Consider the following 20,160-nt stretch of genomic DNA (forward strand, 5'->3'; position numbering starts at 1 on the left):
AATTTTTTTTTTAAATTGATAATAATGGGAAATCTACAGCTTTAATATCTTAGTCATTAGATAAACTAATAAATTTGTTAACAAAAATGAGATAGATGTCATTTAACATCAACAATTACCAAATATAGCTTGAACCACTATGGGTACACTGTTCCTTTAGTGGCGATAAAAATTAATTTTGGTTCCCATAGTGGTGCTATCCATTGGTTTCTTATGAGCCTCGCCACTATTGGTACAGTTACACCACTATAGGTGCAATGGAGTCAATTTTGTTAAGGAAAATCATTGTTTTCAATAGTTTTTCAATTGAAATCTTAAGATAACTTGCATTTAACAGGATATTTAAAGCACGACGCATCAACTGAAACCATCGTAAAATGTATGAATATGACAAATCTCATTAAAACCCCACTACCTCCACTATTGGTGCTACCTCCACTAAGGGTACGGTTACCCTAAACTTTTTAAGAATAATATGGAATAAAATATGTTTATGTTTTTGTTCCAGACCCAAAATGGCGGGCGGTTTTCTACGCTATTTGCAGAATTTCAATTGACCTTTCCGATAAAAAATATTTATTAACTTAAAATCGATTTTTCAACTTGGTTTTTGGGCGGAGGAGGAGTGGGTATGGTTTTGTACCGCTGTAAGAACGGTTTAACTTTTCGATCCTTGCCTCAATATTTTTTAATTTATTTAAGGTCAACTTCAACAAAAAACGAACAAAATATTACAAGTCATTCAAAAAGCCGCTTGGTGCGGTTTGGCAGAAGCCTGACCAACTGTTTAATTTTTTTTAATTTTAAGAACCGATAAAGTGGTGTTTTGTATCTTTAGCTTAAAATTCGCACGATTTTGGAGACACATTCGGCCAATTCTTCAGGCTGGTTCACACATGAATACTTATTCATGGTTTACTTCCATTTTTAGAGGCTTCATAAAACATGGGTTCTTTGGTAAAGTCGACCTAAAATAAATTACCGAATCGATTGAGACAATAAGTCATAGAATTTATAACGGGAGAGGTCAATTACTTAATAAAATTTATTGGGCCAAAATAAGAACGAATATGCCTTTTTGTCCTCTACAGAGCTCATATAGGGAGGTTTCGGTAATTTAGACCCGATGTTTGGATATTTTTACGATAAGAGTTTGAGATCTGATTTTCCGTCAAAATTTCTATTTCATTTAAAAGCCAGTTCACGAGAAGCGCGACCCCTTCTTGTATCGATGTTCTCCGATTTGGATGAAATTTTCAGGATTTGTTCATATATGTAAAAGAAGACATTTTCAGATTTTTTTCATAGAGGGGACGTAGGGTAAAACGGTCCTTCAAAAATTAATGTTAAAAATCGCTAAAATCAAAAACATGTAATAACTTTGGCGCTGACTGACCGATTTTGTTTAAATTTTGCACACTTTTTCTACTTAATTAGTACTTTATATCAAGTTGCTGGTATGATTAAAAAAATGTCTACTTTAGGAGAAAATGAATTTTTTCTATAAAAAAAAAGTGTTTTTCAGAAGGGAATATTTTTCACCAACAGTTCTAGGTTAAAAAAATTAAGCCCGCAAGGCAGTTACGGAACTAAAGAGCTTTTATCTCATATATAATTAAGGAGCGCCAACTCAAGAACATCTAAGAAAATCACCATTTTCTGCAGCAATGTTTATTAAAAAAGAAAGTTCGTATAAACTTCGACCCTACTTATGTTGATGTTTTCCGATTTAGTTAAAACTATCAAACAATTTTTTTTTGTCTATGTAGAGTACGGTAAAATAGCCCTTTTAAAATAAATGTCAAAAATTCATCAATTCATCATCAATCAGAAAAAAAATAAGTTCTAAAACAAAATTTCTTCTTCTTCTTCTTTTTATTTCAAATATATTTTTTGTTTCAATAGATACGTATATACTTCTCCGCTTGAAAACTTATGAGACTGATGCCATATTAAAACTAGCAAAAATCTCAATCATATTGATAATATTCACATTTCAAAAAAGTGGTGATATTTCGTTGCCGGAAAACTCAAGAGGCAAAACGCCTTTTATCAGGCAGCTCTTAGGGAACAACATACCATGCGTCGGCACATCAGCATTCTGGTATGGACAGTGCATGGAGACGCGAGTACATTGTAGGATAGTTCCACTAGGGCGTTTTGCCTCGCTGAAATGTTAGATGTTTCATCAAAATGTGGAAAATTTCAGTTTTTCCTACATTACTATCTATTATTTTGACACTTTTTTCGCACAACCTACATAATTTCACGTCTAGTTTTATTAGGGCTATCTCAAAATATAAGTGAATACCCGAAAGTCGTTTTGCCACGGGGGGCGTTTTGGGGCCTCTTCCCCTATTATCAAAATGAAAGACGTATTTGTTGATTCATAAATTGACCGGTGATGACCATATTTTTCACGCTCGTATTTTTTACTCTTGATATTGTCTACCTCTAATTTTAGCAGGTGTTGATCAATATTTATCAAGCAAAAATTGTTAGAGTTGTGTTAAACCCGTTTACATTGTAATATCCCAAGTAACATTTTATGTTTTATAACGCTCTTGAAGACCATATTTTCCCTTGTCATAAGACGAGTTTGTACAATCCCATTGAATTCCACCACCTAATTGTATCTTGACAGATACGAATTTCGACCTCAATAGTAAGGCCGTCTTCAGTGTCTCGTACTTGACTCGACTCGAGTTTATTTCATACATTTTGAATTACTAACCGTTGAACTATTAGTCAATATTACAGAGATACAATTCGAAAAAAAAAGTTTACTGGATGGACTATACCAGTTCTAATCGGGTGTATATATTTTCAAGGGTTGGCCAACTTTATTTCTTAGGTATAGGGGTACACCCGATTCTATAAACATGAGTGGATGGCTAGTTCACATTATTTGTTCATTGTTCTATTTGGATTGTTCGATCCTGAGCCGACGTTCTGATATCGAAATAATTAAATCGAAGAAGTCCGGTTACGTTCATCTGGTTATATTTATATTTGGAAGTCTATTTTACCCCTCTCTTCCGATCCTAATTCCTAATTCCTAATTCCGGAATAAACCTTATAAGTTTCAGCCAGATCCTGAAACATCAATACAAATGGGCCCGCGATTCTCACGAACTGGAATTCAAACAAACAGTGTGCAGTAGCGATTGTTCTTAAGCTGCCTTAAATAGCTATCAAATGAAAGCTCTGTAGTTCCTCTATTGCCATACGGGTTTATTCATTCATCTTAGACCGGTTGGTGAAAGATATTCTCTTTGAAAATTGGACCATTTTTACTCTCAAATGGAAATTTTCTGTAAATGTCGGCACTCTGTGATCTACCTCATAAATAGAAAGAAAAACTAAAATGTATGCTGTATTACATTACAATGCAATTGGATTAAAAACGTCCAACAATTTTTGCGTAATAAAATTGGATTGAAACTTAAATTAAAGGTAGACAAAATAAAGGGTAAAAACTATGGGTGTGAAGAATAAGTCCATCACGATTCAATTTTTGAATCAAAAGATATGGAAGAAGAAGAAGGGAAAGTTAACCTTAAATAAATTGAAAGGAAAATTGAAGGAACAGGTCAATTAGTTCGGGCTCCATAATCTCAGTTTAAGTGTAAAGAAAACGATCGCCGTTCGGAAACACTTTGCAGACGCTGCATCAGTTCTATTGGTTTATCCATTTGACCAAATCGTTATTATTGTTATTATGTTCTAACTGGAAGTAAATTTAAACTTTTCGAGGAATTAACCTTTGACATGATAAGAATTTTCAAGAATTTTGAAGCGTCTCAAAATAGGAACAGACCAAAAAGCCTCTTGTGGTCAATCAGCCCATTGGCATTTAATTTTTTTTCGATTTTTTTATTTATTCTATTTTGTAGGCTTCATGTTTCGTATTTCATCGTGAACAAAGTGCTACTTGCTACACGCAGTTTTGCAAAGGTGTTCCTGGACGGAGGCCATAATGGCCGCCATTTCGGTTTTACACTTTTATATAAATAAAATTGAGGCTATAGAGAACGACTAAATTGAAATTTGGAAAAAAATCGTAAAAAATCCGAAACATGGGTCAAAATAATCAAAAACTTTCCATTAACCTGAGTAAGTGTGTGCGATTGTGTGCACTTTTGAAAATTAAAAAAATGTAAAGTTCTTTCCATCCATTTCAAACTTAATTCGATAGAATTCACAGATTTTTATATCGTTACCGGGCTGTTCATTTTAGATTTTGTACCATTCATTATCAATATTCCTTCAAAATTTCGGCTGCATAACCCAATGTAGTTTCTTTTGTAGTTACTGAAGGGTTATCCACAAACAGCACAATTGAATTTCTAGAAATATTTTCCATTGTAGTATAGTTTTTAGACATTTTTTTTATAGAACATGATCAATGATTATAGATAACCCTCAGTATGTTGCCTAACGATGCAATAATTAAACATTTCAATGTGTTTTGAATTATTCTTAGAATGAACATGCATGATTACAATTTAGTACATAGATCCCCGTTCAGCGTCAAATAACAGAAAGAGAAACCATTACTGTCACATCTTACAAGAACATTTAATCTCGAATTATACTCAATTTATACAGACAAATATGCCTTTTTGTGTAAAAAAAAAGAATATTTTCACAAATTTCCATCGACTGAGCCATAAAAAGCGTTGAGCAATTCATAACATTTTACATTTCCAGAAATTACTTCAAACTCCAAAATTACATGAAATCGAGAGAGTGTATACTTTAACAGCACCCTCTATTTCCGTCCTCGGCCATTATTACTTAGTCGCATTTCAACCAATAGTGGTTTGGAAAATAATTACAACCGATGAGGACGGAAATGGGGGTCCTGCCTAATGTCACATATATTTAGCATTCGCTGTTATTTGAGCGTTCGTTTCTCCTTCAGTTATGTCAAACATCGCCACCACTACGTATTTTATTAAAATCACCTGATAGTTGCACGAGAAGCAGACCAAGCCCATTTAGAACATATACAAAGAAATGCAGAGAAAAGTTCGCGGGAAGCGAAAACTAACCTATCGTTCGAATAATCCTCCCAAATCCACGATTCGGGAAAAGATTTCCTAACGAGTACAGGAGCACTGACAGGGCTTGCTCCACCGATAATGCGGTCGTCCAGTGCGGTTTCAGCCATAGCTGCGACGGGGAAGGCCATAGGACTCGCCAAGGCATAGACAGGGCCATCATAATTTGAAAATGCATAAAAGGGCACTTGCGAGGATAAATACAATTAATCCGATTGTGTTGAAACATTCTACTACATGTACATATGTGCTTTTAACTAAATACATTTACTGTCGTGTAGCCACACTACTTTGGAACGAAGGAACCAAATTTTAAGGAGTTGGGGAACATGTTCTACTCTGTACCTATTGCAACCTGGTCCAGTACATCAACCGGAACCCACAAGTCAAACGACTCTCACCTTACATTCTTCAACGAATCCCAGACCCATGCCTCTGGGAAAGTTTCCCTAATTTTCACCGGTTGGAAGTATTCCATAACATCCCCAACAGCCAAAGGCGAAGCTTTTGCGTAAGGAAGACTGAACCTTTGAAACGTGGTCGTGCTCGTACTAGCAGAGGCAATACGGACAATTATTCGAGCTGAAAGATAGATAGTTGAAGTGGAAGAGTATTATGATAGTAAGGGTTTAGATCCCTTCTAACTAGAGTGTTGCAAACATTGTTAGCGCTACGTGTTATGCAAAAGAAAAGGTTTATTGACATTGCGAGGGAAAGGTAAAATGTTTACTGCATAATCCTACGTACTCGGAAAGACTATGCCAAATCCAGGACTCTGGGAATTGAGTCCTGATAGGAGAAACCACGTTAACGGCCGAAGGTGTTTGTGGTGATGGAACACGTGTAGTGGTGAACATGGCAGAAGGAGTACTTATGGGAAACTGAGTGGAATCGAACGCACTAGCGAAGAAAGCAACCGGCACTGGTGTAAAATACGGATATTCTGGAAATCAACATTGGTTTCAATAAGTAGAGGATTCATGGTGCAATTCGGTACATGGAAGGCTCCTCGAATCCAATAGAACCATTTGGTGCATACGAATAATAAACATGCTTACACGGGTAAGCGGAATCACTCAACATTAAAGGTGTTTGTAATTAAAAAAATAAAAATTGGAACTTACGTGGTTGTTCATTGGCATTGGTCATAATAACAGCACCAGCATCCTGAAAATGTAATTATAAAAACCTTAGTTAGAATACAGCGGAATAGTAAACTATTTATAAATAAATAAGAGATTGAAAATTTTGATTGATAGAGAGTTTTTATCAATTTTGCCAACGAAATCGGTCTACACGCAAAAAACCGATGTCGAATTATTGAAAGCCTTTGAGCCGCAAACAGTTTTGATTGTAAAATTGTATTACATTAATAGCAGAAATAAGACGGTTAGAAACCAGACAAATAGACAAATAAATTCATTGATAATTGTAAGTCGGTAATCCAGATTTAGTTTTATATCTTTATTGTATAAAATTCGTTTCAGTTCAAGCCGATCAATAAATAAAGATTCAGATCTGCTTTACGAACCAGTGAGTATTTATGGTTGAACCATCACAATATCTATATCTCTTCATCTCGATATATAAAAATGAGTTTTCATTTTCTTTGAGGCAATATAACTGATACTAGATCGGCATGTTCGCTCTCGTTGTAAGCGTCTGCCAAGTTTGCAAAGTATGTGCCCGTACCGTATCCTGGGCGGAACGCGTGCTGCTGAAATCCGAGTCTCTCTTCTGCTACTAATTTGTGACGCAGCCTCCGGTTCACCAACATCTCTACGACCTTGGATTCACAAAAAGTCAGCGAGTGCTGGGAGGCGTCTCGGGAGGAAATGCTGTTCTTTGGAATGGGGATGACCAAGCTTGTCCGTCACTCATCCGGTAAGTGGAGTGGTTGTTATCATATAAGTCAGTAGACACTTATGGTCTGAAAGTATTAACCGTCTGGTGGCGGCAACCCTAGCAGCACAATCAAGATCAATTTGGTTGCAGCAACTCAAATGGGTCTAAATTTGGTTGCATATGGGTCACAGACACTTCTTTGTAACATGTGTGCTGCTCGGGCATGGCAGTAGCCGAATGGCTATGAAAGAAAGTGAGCAAAGCGTTGTTGAGCGGCACACGGTTCTCCGTTTTGAACGATTCCAGCAGAGTGGTACTTTGGCAATTAGACCTGGGTATTTAGGTCTATTTAGGCCGGGTGGTGCTCTATAATGTCCCCAAAAGGGGGACAGGGTTAGATTGTCGCAAGTATGTAGACGTTCACCACGCTAACTGAGAAACTACCTCAGAGACGGACTCCGAAAACTGGAAGGTCTTCGTTGAACTGAAATACGTCGAAAGACACATCCCGAATGTCTCCTACCACCATGGAATGCCGGATGTTGAAACCTACCTTGATGGTCCACTTACACATACTCTTCTCCAATGGAGCGATCCATGAAGTCAAGGGCAACCCGATTGATCTCCTGCAGGCCAATAATCCACGGCTGACTGTGCTTAGTCAATAGCTCCAGAGAATTTGGGGATCAGGAAATAAGCAAGCAAGCACAAAGTAGCTCTGGTGCAAGATTGGGGCGATGCAGATCTCGGAATGCACAGCTTCCAAGGCAAGAAGAAACCAGATTGTGTGTTGGGATAATGTCCTTGCATTTATCCAAAGGAGTGCTGTGATCGACGAGAGATTCTTGCGTTCAGATATGGGTGATTCCTGAACCCAGAGGCCGAAAGAAGGAGCCGGGTGAAGTTGCCAGATGTTTCAGAAGTGGGACTAACTTTCCGAAAAGAGACTTTCCAATGGAATCAAGAAGGCTGACAATACTCACAGCGTCAAGTGGTCTAATAGAAGAGCAGTTGAATTGCATGATAGACACATTGCTCCTTGATGTCTTGATTCCAACGTCATCCGTGGAAAAAAATACGCGTCCCGAATACGCCTAACACGAAACGCACAACTCCCTTGGTGCGGATTGATACCTTGCGCTTGGCAATTTGCTTGCAGGGGTCAACCCCGGGTGCCGTGGGGTGTTCTCCAGTTCTAGTGTTGGAAAAATATCCACTACAGGCTGGACAGTCTCTTCTTTGTCTGAATGCAGGTGTTTCCCCGGTCGTTCCGGTGGGGTCATGACGTCTGGCGTCCCGACTATCCAGAGTACCGTGGCTGTTTTCTTCGTCCGATACCATACTCAGATGCCCTGATCGGTCAAAAGGTTCAGGATGGGGTATAGCTTTCAGACGCCATGACTAACCGGATCGGGCAGCGGCTCAGATGTTGCAGTGGTGTGGGTTGTTTTTGGCACGTTAGAAGTTGTTAGGTCTTGACGGGACACCCTTTTTGTTGGTTACACGCTAGGATTTTGGGCCTTTCCGGAGTCTTTGAGATCGGCGGATGTGTTCGCAAAGCTTTATTTAGAGTGATTGGAAATCGTAAAGCCAACGTTGGAGGGAGTTATTTCAGTCGCAATTACTAGGTCCCTGTTCAAGGGTTGTGGCGAAAGTAAGACGTCGGTCCGGACTTGAGGAAATCATGGACATCCGACATGGCGATGTCGTTTGGCAAAGTCTGGGAACACGAAAAAAAAAGTGTTCATGAATTCGTGAACTAACAAGTTCACGGTGTATTTTTTCGTGAACAACAGCCACGGATTCGGGAACACAGTCACGTTTTCTGGAATGTTCTGGAAAACGTGACTGATGTTCCCGAATTCATGAATTAAATCACGGTGAATTTTTGCTGGTTCACGAATTCGGGAACGTCTTTTTTTTGCGTGAAGCGGGGTCTTCCTTAGCTGTGATGTAATATACACAGCTACAAAGGAAGGCCATATTAAAGGTGGCTGGGTTCTATTCCCGGTTAGGTCTAGGAAATTTTCTTGACTTTCCTGAGCATAAATGACGATGGTACAGCCTTATGATATACGAATGCTAAAATGGTGACTCAGTTTAGTAATCTCGCAGGTAACAACTGCAGAAGTGCTTAACGAACACTTAGCTGCGAGGCAACCATGTCCCAGTGAGGGATGTAATGTTAAGAAGAAGAAGAAGAAGAAAAGCGGGGATGATAGTTGAGGCCACATCAAATGGAAGGATGCTATATGATTGCTTGGACGTTTGATTTGGAGTAGGTAGTAGCAGGTTGGAGCGAAACGATGCTGGGTCATTGAGCCGAAGGTCATTAGGCCGAATGGTCATTAGGTCGAATGGGCATTAGGCCGAATGAGAACTGAGGAGTGGGAAGTGAGTAGTGCGAAGTGAGGGTTAAGTAGAACGGAAGAAGAAAAAATGAAAAAGGCGGAAGAAACAAGAAGGAAGAAGGAACAAGGAAGAAGACAGATAGAAGAAGGAAGATGCAAGAAGAGAGAAGGAAGAAGAAAGAATGAAGAAGGAAGAAGGAAGAAGGAAGAGGAAGAAGGAAGAAGGAAGATGGAAGAAGGAAGAAAGAAGAAGGGAGAAGGAAAAAGGAAGAAATTAGAAATAAGAAGGAATAAGGAAGACGGAAAACGAAAGAAAGTAGAAGGAAGAAGGAAGAAGGAAGAAAGAAGAAGAAGGGACAAGGAAGAAGGCAGAAGGAAGAAATAAGAAGGAAATAGGAAGAAGGAATCAGAAAGAAGGAAGTAGACAGATAGAAGAAAGAAGATGCAAGAAGAGAGAAGGAAGAAGGGGTAAGGTGAAGAAGGATCCTCCCATTTTTCATTTTAGGCTTCTTTTTGCTAATTCGGTCTTATGGCCATTCGGCCTAATAACCTTCGGCCAAATGACCTTCGGCCTAATAACCTGACACCGAGCGGAACATGGCTCCGGGGAAAAGAGCTCTGCTGTCCCTTTGCCTGTTTGTTCCCAATTCTGAATGTCTGTACCTCGAGTCGGAGAAACTCCAGTTCCTACCGTATTGCACGCATCTCGACTAATAGGGCGGAAACATCATCAGCCACTGTCGATGTCGATGCCTTAGTCGGCATATTTGCGGGGATATGATTTCTTTGGGCGGCGTCGGGGTAAGACCCTTCGTTCCTCTTCTTCTGTTGGGGGATTCTTCTTTCATCCGAGATGGTGCAACCGTAGTCGACTTTGATCATCTGAACATCGTTCACAGCTTTGAAGCAGGAACATGATTGACTCGAGGTGCCATTTTAATGACTATTGCATCTATCGCAGAATTTCGGGTGATTACATCTCTTTTCCTCGCTGATCCGGTGGGACTCGAACAATTCACTCTCGGCCTTGCAGCGAGCTTTGATGTGGTCCAATTACCAACATTCAAAACACTGCATCGGAGAAGAGTAGGAGACTCATACCCTCATCAGCTACCCGTGTTCGTCCCAAGGGTCCATAAATACTGGAAGGGTACTTCCAGTATGATTCAGGAGATTTTCCAAAGAGGATAATGGTTTCGAGAAGGTCTTCCCCTAGCTGGGGCAGACTTCATAGACATTCCAGAACTCTAGCAAATACCGCAAACGTATGGATGAATTGGTTATCAAGACTTTTACCTTGGTTTTCGTGGATGCGCTGATCCAGAATCGGTTGAATCCGGAAACGCCCTAACTTCTAAGTATCGTAACCAATCAACTTCTGTAATTAGGAGTCCTTATGACCTTCGGACTTTGAAGAGTAATGGTGGTACAAGTTGATGTGGAGAATCTCAGTCAAATTCTGTGGAGGGAGGTGAGGAGTGTGGTATCCCAACAAAGGGTGAGGGGTTAAACATGTCACACAAAAAAGGGGGGAGGGGAAGTGTCCCATTAAAATGGAATGGGTAGTCAGGGAAATAGAAAATATTTGGGCGAAGGAGAGGGAAAGGTAGAGTTGTTGAGAGGGGGAGATATAGCTGATGTTTGCATAGAATAAGGCAAATGAGTAGATGATTGCTTCTTTTAAAGCACGCAAACTTATCATTTGATCTGTCGGCCCTCATAAAAACCTCCCTGGTATTCACACCGAGAAAGAATACCTCAAACGGTCTTATCTTTTCAAATAAGGTTTACGACAAAAGTTTACATACCGAACAGTATTGGAATATTCAGAATGCGTAATGTCACCGGAGACTGTATGGGATATTCCGAATTACCAGTCTAAGGCTCGTGATGTGCTAAAGGGCCGTATACATATTACGTAAGCACTTATTGGGGAAGGTGTTCAGTCGTTTTCTTACTTAATTATTTGTTTGAAAAGAATCTCACATAGGGATAATCTTACGTAATATCTTTAAGTGTACGGCTCCAAAACATGTTTAGCACAGATGCCTATAATGAACGTCTAGTAGACGTATTGCACAGTGCTAAGACATAGCAGGTAGGCCGAGGCCGGCGATACGTTGATGATGACAGAGTTTTAGATATTTTACCATAAATATCCACTATTCAGTTGATGTTCATTAACTGATAAGCCAATATGACATAAAAAATTGTAAAAAAAAATCTCACATTGTGAAACAAATTATTCATCAAATATATGCAGCATTTGCAGACTATAAATTGCAACAATACTTACATTAAAATCATCGTAAAAGCTCATTCGATTCCATGGAGCAAAGCGTTTCTTCCTGTACTCTCGGTATGATGCCTCTTCGTAGGTTTTCAAATCATCGAACACCTTTCCTGTGGTTAGATCATTTCCACTCTTCAGCAACAATACGCTCTGATCGACACCGAGCAGACCAACGTACGAGTCTGGGTTGGTACTGATCGTGATGTCAACGTCCTGTCCAGGTTTCGTTTCCGTCTTTGACATTTGCAGCTTCAGCTAAATATTAAAAAAAAAACTGTGTTAATATGACATGTACAACTTAATAAAATCAAAAGGACTTACGAAATTCTGCAGCTCACTGGCAAATTCTACCTCGACGAAATCGCTAATCATTTGACCATCGGAATGGATGAAGTAGACTACCAACCGGGCTCTAGGCACCATTGCAAAGCTTGCCGGGAAACGGAATGTGTGAGTTTTACGATCCGGAACCGGAATTGTACCTCCGATGATGACATCTCCGCGGCCAAGAACCTGATAGTTGAAATATTTCATCGGGACAGTGGACGAAATATCTACCGTAACGTCTTTGTTTACTGTGGGGCTGAGAGAACGAAAGAAACTTTATCAATTCAGAAGTTTTCACAAACACTTACCAATACTCACATCTCCGTTAGTACCTTTGCTCGTATGTAAGCATCATATTTGGCCCAGGGCTGGGAAATCGATCCCAGATAAAACGTTGCACCCAGATATTCCGCTTTGAACGAGATCGAGTCCGATGTGGTTTCCGTATCAATCACCAGTTTCGCCATGCCGTTTTTGTCCAGCTTGTAGGTGTTTTCAGAGGAGTTATCATTTCGCCAACCGTATTCTTGTGTCACCTTAATCGAGTTGGTTTCATCCAGAAGTGGCGTTCCATCCTGGTACGTTGCCTTCAGCCAAGCAGTGTACGGCAGTCCAGGCTTGAACTTTTCGGAACTCTTGATCAATTCCATGTTATAGGCACGGTCGTAAATTTTGACCTTGGTTGATGAATTTTGTTTGCGACCAGTTAACTCTTCTTCCACGACCGCTTCTATAACAATGTTTCTAGTGTAGTCACCTTGCAGTTTAAGCTCATCTTGAATATTAAATTCCACTGATCCCTTGCCATCAATAGGCACCGTTTTTCTTGTGATCACATCTCGTTCAAATGGTTGTACGTAATGGAAACGGAACTCTGGGTATGCCGAAACTGTGGCCTCACCCTTCACAGGCTTTCCATAGGTGTATTTTGCTCGCACGATCGCCTTGACCTTACCGTCCTTCAGGGTAGTGATGCCAGGAGATTCGACGGTCACTTCATATTTAGGTAGTACGTACTCATCGACTTCGAACACCTGGTCCTTTTTCTACAAGCATATGTGGATTATTAGTCTAAGAAACTACATGATACAATGATGATAGCTACCGTTCCCAATGTCTCAACGTTGATCTTCCAATTGCCTAAAACAGGAGCTGAGGACAACTGCAACTCTGATTCGAAAACGCCCTTTACCAAATTTGCGTCTTTCCATTGTTTGATACGATTGTTCTTTCCGTCAGTAATGTGCACTTTGATGGTGTTAATTTTCTGCAACGGCTTCGTGTTGGCATCTAGCACCAGGACTCGGAACCGAACCGTATCACCAGGTTTGTAGACCGCTTTATCAGTCTGAATAAACACCGAAAAACTCTTCGATTGGAAGGTTAGTGAAGTAACATTTTTGAAAACATATCCCGATAACCCCTCGGCTGTTAAAGTGTAATCGCCGTCAGTTATGTCACCGATCTGAAAAATCCGAACAAAACAGAATAATGCAATCAATTCCACCTTTTCAAGCAGATTAAATGGACTTACGCTGAAAGGGATCAGCCGAGACTCGCCTTGGCCCAGAGACAGATCCTCACTAGCCAGAGGTTGCCCCGATTGGGTGTTGTTCAACGTGATTCGGAAGCGAACCGGCTCACGAACATTGAGATTGCTGACGGACACGTGATATTCTGAATTCGGTCGCAACAGCTTGGACCCGACAACGGTGTAGTACCTGTAAAAGATGATAGATATAAATATTTATTAACCCAATCGAATGAATCAACTAAGCACCACTCCACGTTCAACAAATCACAAATGTTGACACTGTGCAAATAAGCAATGATCAAATACCAATTTTAATTGTACAGTTGGGTGCATCTCTGTTCTGTACAATTAGCTAGCAGTAAAGCGTGTTTTTCGAGATTGATAATACGGAATATGTATATACAGACGCTGTGATTCCCACGGGATGCTGCTACTTCTGCACATCGATTGAAAAAAATAAATATTTTCCTTACTATTAATAATGAATCAAATTTGTGTTTGATTATTTGTACTGATTTTAAATTTATGCTCACGGATGTGAGAAAAGACATTTTCTAATTGATCAACCGTTATGCCATTAGCGGCAACGATGCGTAAACTACATTATTTGTTTGAATTACTACGATCCCACAATTATCGAATGTAGGGTAAATCACTACTTGGGCCTATGGACCCCATTCCCGGCTCACTGCACAGAAAGCTAATGATTTATACTGTTTAGTAGCCGTAGGTTTATGATTGATCATTTTAAAAAATCTCCTATTTATCTCGAAGGATACTCAATATTTTCAACCATTTATTTCACTCCTAATCGATCCAATTATAGAAAATAAAATTTAGATTTCAAACTTTTGCTCTTCGTTGCAACACCACTGAGCCGAAGTGATTCTTTCCACTTTTACAAAACGGTATCAGCAAATAAACACCTACCTGAAAATCGTCACAGTGCTCGATACAACCATTGCATCAGGCTGTTTATCACCACACAATAATGCTAAACTCACGCACTTTAATCTTTTGTAATTGTTCGTATCACTAGATTTTATATAAACATGTTGGAATACATTTAAAAATGTATCCTCAAACCGAACAAAAAATCACCTCGGCGCAAGAACTTCTAGCTGTACAGTGCTGCCAAAAGGCCATAAGTCTTATTTTAGTATGAAGATAATCCTTCATCGTTAATAGGAAAACTGTCCAATACATTGATGCTATCATGTTATTTATAAATCTCTCGATTTTAAAAGGTGGAAAAGATATTGTTTTTAAGTGTTTGGAAGAAATTTGGATGAATAAATATATCTTCTCAACCAAATAAAAATGATTATGAATAATACCATCTGGCATCTTGTTGTCGTGGACCGTGCATATTTTTGTTTACGTCGCATTTCTACCGTCCTGAGAGAGAGAATGAGAGTAAGATGTTGAGAGATTGAGTAAAATATTGCGTATGCCGAGGAGATTTGGTGTATGCCGGATAAGCAATCGCCTATGACTGAAATGTTAATTTAAATCAAATAAAGCTTTTTCAAGCGGTGTTTAGCAAGAATAACTATTTTTGAAGCAGAGGTGAACCCCATCGCAATATTACACGGCCCACAAAATTCAGAAAAGTTGCCCCTAGTCATAAATATCAATTAAATAATGCAGTCGTGCGCATGTTAGGCCGGGAATGGGGTGAGAAACCCTATTGTCTAAATACACAAACAGCACGCTACATGAAATGCTATTCTAAGGCGATTCGGAGTTCGGAGTAGGGGAGAACAGTGCATAATACACTTCCGGGGCAAAATAGCCTCACTCATAAAATAACTCATATAATCTGTTGTAGAACATTTATGATCGAATATCACCATTAAAAATCATAATTAGTTATCCATTATTGAGTTCCATTGGGGAAAAAATGAGCAAAATCCCTTCACATTCACTCAAATTTAACGATTTGCGGTTCTTCCACCTCACCCGTAAGATTGTCGTTAAATCCATTAAGACAAAACAAACAACTAGGGGAAGTGGGGGTAGCACGCCCATAGGGGTTAAAACGCGGCACCCCTGAATAAGGTTAAATATCCCCATTTTGATTATTTTCAATAGTCTATACGATAAAGCAATGAAAAATATTGCCATTGGATACATATATTTCATGATTTTTCTCTAGTTATACATGAAAACTCTGAAAAACGATTTTTGCGTGTTTTGATGCAATTCTAGCTCGGTGGAATTTAGTCTTTCAGTCGCTGTTATACATTTATAAATTAATAATTGAGCCATGAGCCATGCTGCTTACTCGTGTTCTTTATGTTCCACACGAAATCGTCGTCAAAATGGTTTTAAAGCGATTTTATGGGCCTTCAAACTTGAGGTCGGTGTGGGGCATTACGCCCATGCTCATTTCGTATGACCGAAACAGCTGAAACATTCGGTTAATTGCCTTAATGTAGGCAATTAAAATGAAAATCAGTACGATAAGCACATGCGCGTTTTAACCCATCCACTGGCGCATCTCACCCGCATGGTTTCAAAATCATTTTTTTTTCGGGTGCTTTTTAAAAATCAAATTTCTGTGCAATAAAATGGACAATTAGATATCTGTTATCGGTAGTCAGTCGCAGATATGCTGTTCTTCAGTATGCGCTGATGAAAACTGGCTGAAATGGTGGTTTTCATTGATAAAAATGGCATTTTCCTTAACGTGGGCGTCCTACCCCCAGTTCCCCTATGCGTTCACCATTATTTTACATTCGATTGAATCATTTTATACCACCATTCGGGCGTTTCGCCCCAGGCCTATTTTGAAATGCGTAATAAAGTCATGAAAACCTTGTTGTTTTTAAGAAGAGATCATTGTGAAATGTAGCTGATTTTGTAAATTTTGGGTCTACACGTTAAAATGGTTCGGTATTTTCGTTTATATTGGTGAAAACATCGAAAAAGCTTAAGAGGTGCATTTTGGACCGTTCTCCTCTACTTAGAAGAAAGCTATAAAAAGAGGCAACTGAAACTAACCGTAGATTAGATAACGATGCAGTTGGTGTGATTATTTTACATGTCACAACAGTTTCGGTCACTCTAGATTAAGTTCATCAAGTCGAGAGGAAGATTTGAATATTTTATTATTTTGAGTTTCTTCCCACATCAAATAAATGTTGTACAATACTCATGACATCACAAGTTGATTCTCTGATGAACCGAAAACCTGCAACAGAAAATATTCGCCGTGTTATTCCAAAACAATCTATACGCAGGTTTTATTTTGTGTGTCTGGCCGTCGGTGCGTGTTGGTGTGGTGTGCATACACTTTTTACCTTTCTCGGACGCTAAGTGTACGTAAAAACCATAGGATCACTACAAATCTAAACTATTGATAGAAGGTTATCACCGAAAATGCACCAAAGTGGATTGACGATATTAAGGTGTTGTTTGTCAGTAGGTGGTATGTAAGTGCCCTTAAAAATTCCACAACCGAACAGCCCGCAATTTGGCATTCAACGTGGAATACTGTCCTAAGTATTGATAATCGGCCGTGACGTAGTCGAGTTAGAATCAGGGAATTAATATTCATGCGTAACGCATAACACCAAGCTTTTCGATTATTTAACCAATATAAACTACGCTAAAGTGTGTCAATTACAGAAGGATCACCCTTCTGAGCTAGGCGTACAAAATTATGTCATTTATTCTTTACAGCAAACTGAGATCGGTTGAGGAGTCCTTCGTCGACAAATATTAGGCAGGTTTTCGTGAAGGACGATCATCGACTGATCAAATGTTTAGCCTGCCATGTGAAATTCTGGGAATACAATTTACAGACTCACCATCTGCTCATTGATTTTAAAGCAGCGAATGATTCAGTGAAAATAAAAGATCTGCTGCAGATAATATCTGAACATGGTGATCCACTTACGAATTTATTGTTCAATATTGCACTCGAGGGGGCAATTAAAAGATCTGGTGTGCAGAAAAATAGCGGTCGCATATGCTTCTGGACTTACGGACGACATCGACCTCATTGGGATCGATCGGAGCGATTCCAAGCAACAGCATCCAAATTTAAGAAAAATTTTAATTCATGATTTTCTATTGAGTTGAAACTTTGCACAGTTTTTCAATTTCATCTAAATCGTCATTTTTCGGTATCAAATCTTCATATTGAGTCACGACTAACTTTTCAAAAGGGTGTATGTGAAAATGGTTCAAAAATATTTAAAAGCTGCACAGCAAAACGGAATGTTCGATTGTTATGATTTTTTCAGCAAAGTTAGACAACTAAATGGTGATTCTTAAGAAAATGTGCACAGTAAAAAAAAATTTTTTTGCCTTTAAAATATCATTTTGTCACAAAAACTCAAATATCTCAAAACCCTATCTTTTTTCGAACGTAATTTTTTTAGGGAAAACGGTCCATTATATTAGCTATCTACCATAAAAATTTGGTGATGGTAAACTAATAAACAAAAAAGTTATGACATTTCAAACATTTCACAATTTTCACATATAGTAAACAAAAAAAAATTTCCGTGTATTTTTTTTTCAAGAATCGCAGTTTGATGCTGATTTTATTGTTAAGGGCCTTGCGTGAGTTAAACAAGTTGTTTGTATGATATTCCATATTTATGTATTCATCGATGTTATGTATATTATATGTATAAATATTATATGTATAAATAAATAAAATGAATTAATATTATCCTAAGTATTAAATTAAATGTGGCAGTTACACAATGTTGTTATAGAAACTCTAAGAGTTTTGGGTTTGAATTTTGGTATGGGTTATGATATCATGAAAACAGTTTATTAATACTTATTTTTTATTTTTTTTATTCAAATTTTTAAAATATCGAACACTTTAGAATTATTATCAGCACAGTTTGAGTATAGTTTTGCTTTAATTTTTCTTTTCCGACAATGGAATGAAACAGTGAAATTTTTGGGTTCCTTGGATCGTTTTCGCGTTATTAAATTGCTCGCTGAGCTCTGAAGCCTTTATTTCGTACTCTTCAGTAGTAGTAAAACAAAATGATAATTTGGTTAAATCTTTTTCTTTTCTACGATTTGCCCAATCAAAAAGTTCTTTCGCAGTTTTAATTGGATGCTCACGTTCTTTGGCTAAACTTGCTCTTTGTGGCCATGCGCTTTATTGTTCCTCCAATAGCATCACAAGGACCTTTGCCATGTGATGTAGCAAAAAATGCCATTCTGCATCAATTCCGTACATTGATTTAAATGGACAGAGGCTCGACAACTGCTTACGACTTTTGTCCTGCGACGCTGCTCCATCAGACATGCAATATATCGTTTTGACTTCTTTAGGCTTATCAACGCGGAAAAAGTTAATCATTTTTTCAATGAACAAGTTTACGGATACTGAATCGTGTCTTAAATCTTCGGAAATTATAATAAAACTTAAGTGTTCAATTTGCGTACTACCATTGAAATAAATAACGAATGGATGAATTGTAGCTTGTTGTACGTTCCAGTGATGGGAGTGCACTTCATCTTGCAATACAAAGCTGTAATTTTCAGAAAATCACAAATGACTAAAAATTCACCATTTTGTAATGTATTTTTCGTATTTTTTAAAAGCTGGATTGTTCTGTTTTAATGAAATCGTGAGGGATTAAACTTTCTAATTTCAAGCAAAAATATGACACAAACTCATCTACAGGTTTTACAATAGTTTCTATGTCACACCTATCCGTGGTCACCCATTGCTCAAATGATAACTGATCAATATATTTTTCTTCAAACTCAGCGAATAAAAGTATTTTCCAATGATGAAGAATCTGGACAATCCGAACAAGATCGTAGATAGCAATTTGATGTTGTATTTTCACACAAAAGACTACCAGTTAACATTTTAATATCCTTTGTTAAATTGATTCTTTTCAAACTATGTAAAATAAGATTAATATTCTCATGGGTTGTGCACACACACACATTATGTGTTCCTGAATTGGAAAGAAGCTTACATTGCCTTGGCCGAAGGCTTGCAAATGAGGAAAAACCTATTTTAATATTATCGTGAATTTCCTTGAAGCGTGTGTACGCTTCTTTCAAAGTCGTCATCATTAATCGTTTTTGGATTGCTTGACGCTTTCCATCTTTTTTACTGATACATAATCTTTTTGACCAGGCATAGCTCGACTTACTTCATCATCTTCAAAATATTGAACTACTATTTCTTTTGTCTCATCTGTTAATGCAGTACTAGACCTAGTATTTTTGGTTGAAAGACAGTTATTCTTCAATTGTTTTGCCTCTTTTACTGTATTTCTATTGGTTTTGAACTCATCAATGGCATCCTGAATAGACCACGAACTTGGCAGCATCGACAAAATCAATAATTTTTCTTTCCTTGTCGTGGCTGCATTCGAGAACCTTTCCTTCATATTTATAATTACCTCATCGTAGTCTGTATTTTCCACATCATCAGGTCCTAATTTGAAGAGGGGTTTCTCCGGGTAATAAACGTAGTCCATCTTACTCCATTTAATCGGAGTCACTTTTATCCCAGCTATGCCCTCGTTAAAGCGTTCGATGTTGACCTTTTGGATACACTCATCTTCCGATTGATTTGTTGAAACAGATTTCGCTGATGGTACGGTGGCAAGGCTCTCAGCACTTAATACTTCTTAATACTTAATACTCAGCACTTAATATTCCTCAGTTGTTGTCGATACATCTGGCAATTCCTCAGTTGCTGTCGTTTTCGAACTTCCTGCGCTCTGCTCAACCGATGATATA

General features: G+C 38.4%; 1 protein-coding gene across 12 annotated transcripts in view; it reads right to left on the reverse strand.

Moving 5' to 3' along the window:
• The window catches only part of LOC134213002 (thioester-containing protein 1 allele R1-like), a 64,280-nt gene that overhangs the window by 28,818 nt on the left and 15,302 nt on the right, over positions 1-20,160 (reverse strand). For 9 of the 12 annotated variants that reach the window (XM_062691437.1, XM_062691448.1, XM_062691446.1 and 6 more), the window contains exons 2-7: positions 13,417-13,603; positions 12,988-13,347; positions 12,201-12,928; positions 11,877-12,138; positions 11,559-11,810; positions 6,191-6,233 (exon numbers count right to left, since the gene is read on the reverse strand). In XM_062691437.1, the coding sequence (XP_062547421.1) occupies positions 6,191-6,233; positions 11,559-11,810; positions 11,877-12,138; positions 12,201-12,928; positions 12,988-13,347; positions 13,417-13,603 (1,832 nt within the window). Of the gene's footprint in view, positions 1-5,057; positions 5,254-5,467; positions 5,649-5,813; positions 6,010-6,190; positions 6,234-11,558; positions 11,811-11,876; positions 12,139-12,200; positions 12,929-12,987; positions 13,348-13,416; positions 13,604-20,160 lie in introns of all 12 variants that reach the window. The other 3 variants (XM_062691440.1, XM_062691445.1, XM_062691441.1) reach the window with 3 other exon arrangements.

The sequence above is a fragment of the Armigeres subalbatus genome, chromosome 2 (genome assembly GCF_024139115.2).
Source record: "Armigeres subalbatus isolate Guangzhou_Male chromosome 2, GZ_Asu_2, whole genome shotgun sequence".
Lineage (NCBI taxonomy): Eukaryota > Metazoa > Arthropoda > Insecta > Diptera > Culicidae > Armigeres > Armigeres subalbatus.